Genomic DNA, 6,845 nt, shown 5'->3' on the forward strand with positions numbered 1-6,845 from the left:
ACCCTTCTCTGTCACTTTCTTTCTTGTTGCTGAGCCTGTCGGGCTGTCTCTGAGTCAAGGAAGGTTTTTGATGCCCCATTATGTTTGTTGGCATTTAGAGCGACGCAGGCAAAGGTCAGACTACAATGATGTGCTGATACACCTATGGTGGGGAGTGGAGAGGGTGGGATGCGGGGGACTGTGTGCCTCTGCTGCTTCACAGCTGTCACTAGGACACTTGATCAAAGAATCTGTTGGCTTGAATGTGCCAAGTTCTGTGCCAGGCTGCTTCCTGTTGGCATCCATCAGGGATATTGGTTGTTGTTTCTCACCACACCTGTTTTGTTTGATGTCTTTGAGCAGTCTGACTACTTCATTTACATTGCAGAGACATTACAGTTAAGGCACACACTGATATACAGTCTTTTAAATTGAAATATTATGAATCCTTTGTTATCTGGCACATTATTTAACCACCGATACCCACAAGCTCCTGTTGGGAAAATTGCCATAGTTAGTCTTTTAAGGTGTTTCTAGAGGTGAGAAAATGTCAGCTTTTTAGAGGAGCGCTCATGACCTCGACCAGAAGCTTTCACACAGTTTGAAAACCAAACGTATGGAGAGAATTGAAGAAAAGATGAAAGAAGACACACAAAACAAAGATGCTGTGTGAGGTGAAAGAGACAGTTACACGCCGGTGTTCTGAAATCGCTGTAGTCTTTTTTTAGGCATATCTCAGTTATGAGAGTGATTAATATGGCTTTCCACACCTCCTGAGAATATTGAGAAAATCATTGCATATCACTGAGAATGTCTGTTGCTAATAAACACCAATAAATCCACTCAGAAACAGGTTATATAGGCTTTAAAAAGGGTCATGTAGGTTTAAAAACGGGCTCCAGTTGTAGCTCACAGCTAACCAACGAACTCTGTGGCAACCTCCTAAACCTCAAGTCCGAATTGAGTTGTGAGTTGCCAGTGTTCAAGTCCGAGTCACTAAAGAATAGTTAGTCGAGTCCAGGCTGAGTCCCCATTACCCGAGTCTGAGTCATTAAGGTTTACATTAAACACAACTGACACAGCTCTCACCATTTTAAAAGGAAATAACTTAACTCTGTGTGGCACACTAGCTAAACAAATGCACTCGTAAGCACACACAGGCACACATACACTACATAGAAGTGAACAGTGTGAATATCAGCTTCAATACCTTGTGCCAATTTATTATGGCCTATTACAAAACAACAACAGCAAAAAAGTCCACATCCTTGTTTCCAAATTCCGAATCTGAATGCAGTCAGTGCTTGAGTCTGAGTCCAAGAGTCATCACTACTCAAGTCCAGGTTGAGTCATGTGTCCTGAATACTCAAGTATCAGTCATGGACTGAAGTGCTACAGTACTGGTGGCAACATTATCCTTGTATGAATTCCTTGATGAGAGGGAGCCACAGTGTCAGACATCTAGACTGAGCAGCACAAAAAGGAGCAGGTGTAGCGTAATGCTGCTTAGGAACCCTCCTCTCTTCTTTTTGCCATTGTTAAAACAACAACAACTTTGGAACACTCACCAGTGCCACAAGCACATCCTTCAGGATAAGAAGTATTCTACTTTCTATTTGTCATCAGCTCACTAGAGCATCTGACAGATGTAATGGCAAGAAGTCTGCATATTATTTGATTTGTTTTCCCTGTAAGCATAAGATTTTGTGGGTTGAAATATTGCTTTCCTACTAAGTGGAACAATATCTCTCTAGAACACATCTCTCTGAAGCATTTTGAAGGGCTTTTTCTTTTTTGTTGGGCTCTTACCTGACAGGGACAGAGACTCTTGACAGTGTGTGCGAATTGGCTTGTGATGTGACACTGGTTGAGAGAGTAGCTCAGGTGGCTGTGTAACGCTCTATGGGTAAAGGCATTATATAAATGCAGTTCATTTACCATGCAATGGGGCACCCATAAACCACAGTCTTCTTTACAACAGCATCCAGTGGAAACGTTTCAGGGAAATGAGGGTTGGTTGAATCCATTTGTCTCTCCTCTTTGCTTTAATGCCTCCTGTTTCTCTGTCCTTGTTGCCACAAGGCCAGGTGGTATCCTTGATAAGATGAATCAAAATGATCCACGACGGTCTTCGGTGACTCATAAATCTGTCGACTGTCCATCTTCTTTCATCTGTAATTGTGCTTTCATCCAGCCAGTCAGCACCCCCTAGGCCTGTTTGGTTATGAGTCTCCAATCTTGACTTGACTGATAACGCTCTAACATGTTCAGAGAAGCTTATAGGAATTGAACTTTCGCTGCCAAGACAGAGGCTTAAAAGTGAACCTTCAGTCTGTCACCCCTGCTTTCCTCTGCACTTTACCGTGGAATGACTTTGCAAAATATAAAGATTCATTTGATTGTTGAAAGTTGTGAGATTTGATAGTGTTCTGTTAAAAAAATGAAAAGGTTGCATTTAAGGAGGAAATTTGCGCAGAACTGGGTCATTGGCTACATAACCAACCATCATACTGTTATTTTATGTTTTTGGTTTTATAATGTCATGTAAATTTAATTTGGAAAGAAGAACGTTTAGCTTTTTTTTTTATTTTTTTGCTGTTCATGTGTGAAGTGTAATACAATATAAACCATGTTCCACTGTTGCACACTGATCAATAACCTCAATTATTTTAGGAAAGTAAACCAGTTTTATAGCAGCTGTGTAGAGGAATGAAGTGTTTCATCCCTGGTGGATTTGCTTCAACCTTGTTGTTGTAAACATGCGTCAGAACCCTGACTTCATCTCTCTGTGTTTGTAGTTAGAGGGTCAGGTGGTGGCTTTGCTGGTGCAGGACATGGAGCGGCTGGATGAACAGGTGAAAGAGGAAGCTGACGGCATCTATAACACATTGGGTAAGGAGATGTGCACCAAGGCCTTTACACTGATTTTCCAGTTAGTGTTTATTCAAAGACACATTGTCACCAACATTAACTATGTTGCACTTTTTTGTGAATTTGTGCCCAGAAGACTTTATCACCATATACTCTTTGTGTACTTACCAAGTGGCAACCTTCAAGACAGAAATGAAGTGCCAAAACCTGCAGTTCCTTGAATGGCTGCTTGAGGCTGCCTCCAAAAGGAAGTTAATCCCCATAGACTCCCATTTTAAAAGGTCCAAATTTACAGCAGAAATAAAAAAATGTTTACAACCTAGTACAAAAAAACAGTTTTGGGCTCTATAGCTAATTTCCCTTTGCATGAAAACTGGGGGGAGTGAATTTTTATATAACTAGCCCGTTTAAAGTATGTTGAGGCTAAAGGCTATGCATAAGTACGCGTGTGGCTGTGTTGAGTGACAGGCGGGAGGGTCCTGCCAAAGGTGGCCAGCTGCTAGTTTTCTAGAGAGCTTCACTCATGCGTTGCCTCTTTACCCATGGTACATTTTCAGCTGTTTGACTAAAATAATAGGCTAGTTTCATTTTTTCCACACTGCCAATGGTGTGTTGTTTGTTGCCTATATTGGGGCTGTAGGACATAGATAAACACAACTTAGTCAGTGGGAATAAGTGGATTGACTGAAATAAGTACAGGATAGAAACAGAGATACAGTAACTCCTCGATCACCTGATCGAGGAGTTACTGTATCGAGGAAATGCACAATACTGAATCAAGCAGCTAAAAGCGTGGTATACTTGGCATTCATACACGAATAATGTTTTGAAATGACCAGTTCAACTGGCCAGTATAAGTGGTTCCACCATGAAATATGAAACTCTTTTCCTAACTGAGACTGTTACTGTCCTGTTGTTCAGTGGTGGGAAGTAACATTACAAGCTGTCAGTGTGTCATTTAAAAGTTCTGGCAAAGAGGAAGAACTTGAAAAATGCTTTTCTGTCAAGTATGCAGGTTATAGAGAGTCTGTGTCATCATTGTTTGCAACATAGATTTGACAGATTTAAAAGTAGACTGAAGGTCTCGGAAGGGGCATGGGTCAGCAGCTAGTCTGAGAAGTCATGGTCTCTGCATTGAGTCTCACAGGAATCAGAGTTTTCTGCCTCTCAGCTCTTCTTGTGTTTGAATGAGTCTTCTGAGATGATACTTTTTTTTTCTTTGTTGCCAGATTGAGGCCAAGTGTCAGGAGGACTGTTTAGGTGTGTGTGTGTTTGGCTCTCTGTTAGTGTGGGCTGCAGCGAGGGAGCAGCGCTGGTGCATTCTTTGTGGAAGGTTCTGTGTGTGTGCATGTCTCTCAGTATGTGTGTGTTATCATGGGAGCTCTCCAGGCTTGAAGAAGCCTTTTGTCTGCCTTGGCTGCTCTCTTCTCTGAGCCTGCTGTTCTCCAGGATGCTGCCTGTCGGCTGTGTTTGAATCACTGATAAGGGCCCTTCCTCTCTCCCCCTTAGCACCCTTCCCCTCCATCTCTGTTTCCTGTCTCTTTCTCTCAACATTTCTCTATCTGCAACCTGTGTTTCCAGATGTTGTTCTTTTTGTATAGTTTTTTTTTTTCTGATTTCTTGTTTATTTTCTCCTAAATCTTGTTACATTCCCTCACTCCTCGAGTCTCTCATTCCCTAAGCTTTCCACCCCTCATATTTGGCTTGTCTTCCCTCCCTTCCACTTTCCCTCTCTTCCCTTTATTCCTCTTAGTTCCCTTTCCTCCCTCATTTCATCATCACTCCACATTCTCTTTCTCTCTGTCTCCTTCTGTTGCAGTCTGCTCCGATAAAGATATCATGTGGCAGAGACAGCTTTCTTGTGATAATATTAGAAGAAGCTGGGACAGAACCCAGACGAGACCTCTATAAAAAGATGACTACTGTGTATTTCACAGTTCTTCTCTTTCAAAATGTTTTTTCATAGCATCTGTGTATGTTATCTTGTGACTGATTGAGGGCTTTGATGATACTAAAATCATAGTAGCCTCTATACTGAGGCTGTTTCTCTCATTTAAAATCTGAATACATCACTGTTGTAAGGCAGTATGATGCCAGGCACTACTGTGGTGTCTTTGTGATCTGTGAATAATTGTCAAAATAGTTAAAATAGCATCTGAGCTTGAAATGCCCATCGCTAGTACACATGAAGCTTGGAGAGTAAATACTGATTGTTCATTTTGCGTTTCTTCCTAAGCTATCATAGAAAACATGGCAGAGTTCAGACCAGGCCTGTGCACTGAGGCAGCTCAGCAGGGACTCATGCAGTGGCTGCTCAAGAGAATCAAGGTAAGAATGGGACTGGGAATTGTACAAAGTTAGTTGTTTAGAGCCATAACAATTAGTTGATTGTTCAATTAATTGATGGAAAATGAATTGGCAATTATTTCGATTAGAATTGTTGAAGTTAATTTTTAAATTTGCAGTTTGTAAGATCTTCAAGGATTTATGAGCAGAAATGGGCTATAGTATGCATAGTTGTGTTTTCATTCACGTGCTGTCACCAGAAAATAAGAATCACTGTGTTTTCATTAGCTTAGAATGAGGCTTATATATCTACATAGGAGCAGGCCCCCATCATGGAGGCTGCCATGTTAAGTTGCATGTTTTTCACAGTAGCCACAGTAGGGCAAACCACACACTGGTGAGAATTTTGCATTTTCATGTGGAGGTAGCAGCTTGGATTAGGAGACAGTTGGAAGATAAATAAGAAACATTAGAAACAAGAAGCTCTGTTGTGAGTTTAAGAGCTATAATTTGTTAAATGGAAGATCATAGTTAAACTTTAATCCAAGAAAGAGGAAGTCGGTGAATCCCTGTTGTCAATGAAGCAAAGACAAAGAATTGGGATAATGTTAGCTGTGGTTAAGTTGGCCGTCTTTCGCAAAAACCTGGTCAAGCCAGCTGTCATTCCACCTTTGTTGCCCTTCTTTTCATGTACTGTAATCATGGTATTATACTTGGAGTGGCCAAGATAGACATTTAAAGTCTGGCTGAGTGTTTACTAATAGACCTAATGAATAAAATGGTATAATTGCACATCTTAATATGTGTGCATTCTGACTTCTTTAAAATTACACTGTGCTGAAGTGAGCTGCCATTAGCTTTTGTTCGGTCAAGTCAGCTGAGCTTGTTTAAACACAATTTATCCTATATTTACGGTAATCGCTTTGAAATCGCCGTGAGGGCTGTTGAACACAATGTATGAAAGCTTTGCTGAATGTTGCAGTCACCAACCCCACTGCTAGATCTCACTAAATCCTTTACGTAAAAAATTGTAATATAAATTCACTTTAAGTTTCTCAAATGAGAAAATTTGCTGCTTTTTTATGTTTTAACATTGTACTAAATTAGTTATTTTTAAGTTTTGTCCAAAACAGGCATTTCGTGGCATTACCTTGGCCTCTAGGAGATTGTACATAACAATGCAGACCAAACAAGAACAACCTCTAGATAAATTAATTAAGAAAATAATAGTTGCAGCCTTAGTTATTATCTTTACCTTTACTGCAAAGCCTTCTATTCTACAACTAATTGCTTGTATTATTAAGTCAGGATCTTCTAAAACAGTTTTTAAAAAACAGAGCTGAGGCAATTTCACCATGATATGTTTCACATTACCTTGAAGGGATCATGCAGCATAATTTCATTTTTTTCCATTTAGTTTATTTTGAAGTGCAATAATAAGCATTTCTGTGTCACATTTTCACTTATGAACAATGAACCGTGACTGTAAATGGGTTTGGAAATGCCCATGTAATGACAATTTTTTTTTGATCTAGTAATTTTGGTTGCAGCTGAATTCGTTTGTGTTAATAAACACATTTTATGCATGAAATGAATTTTCAGATAACTTAACTGTATATCATTACCATATAGAAACTTTGCTTACAGTTTAAAAATGCAGATTCTGTTGTAGAATTGTGATTTTCTTATACTCTGGACTCTGGGGAACA

At 40.0% G+C, this 6,845-nt stretch overlaps 1 protein-coding gene across 1 annotated transcript in view; it reads left to right on the forward strand.

Annotated features, from left to right (window-relative positions):
- ctnnbl1 (catenin, beta like 1) overlaps window positions 1–6,845 on the forward strand; it is a 49,661-nt gene that overhangs the window by 7,046 nt on the left and 35,770 nt on the right. Inside the window, exons 6-7 of the mRNA XM_020612621.1 lie at window positions 2,778–2,871; window positions 5,087–5,180. Coding sequence (XP_020468277.1) covers window positions 2,778–2,871; window positions 5,087–5,180 — 188 coding nt within the window. The remainder of the gene's footprint in view (window positions 1–2,777; window positions 2,872–5,086; window positions 5,181–6,845) is intronic.

Source organism: Monopterus albus, unplaced genomic scaffold (assembly GCF_001952655.1).
Source record: "Monopterus albus unplaced genomic scaffold, M_albus_1.0 scaffold126.1, whole genome shotgun sequence".
In the NCBI taxonomy this organism is placed as follows: Eukaryota; Metazoa; Chordata; class Actinopteri; order Synbranchiformes; family Synbranchidae; genus Monopterus; species Monopterus albus.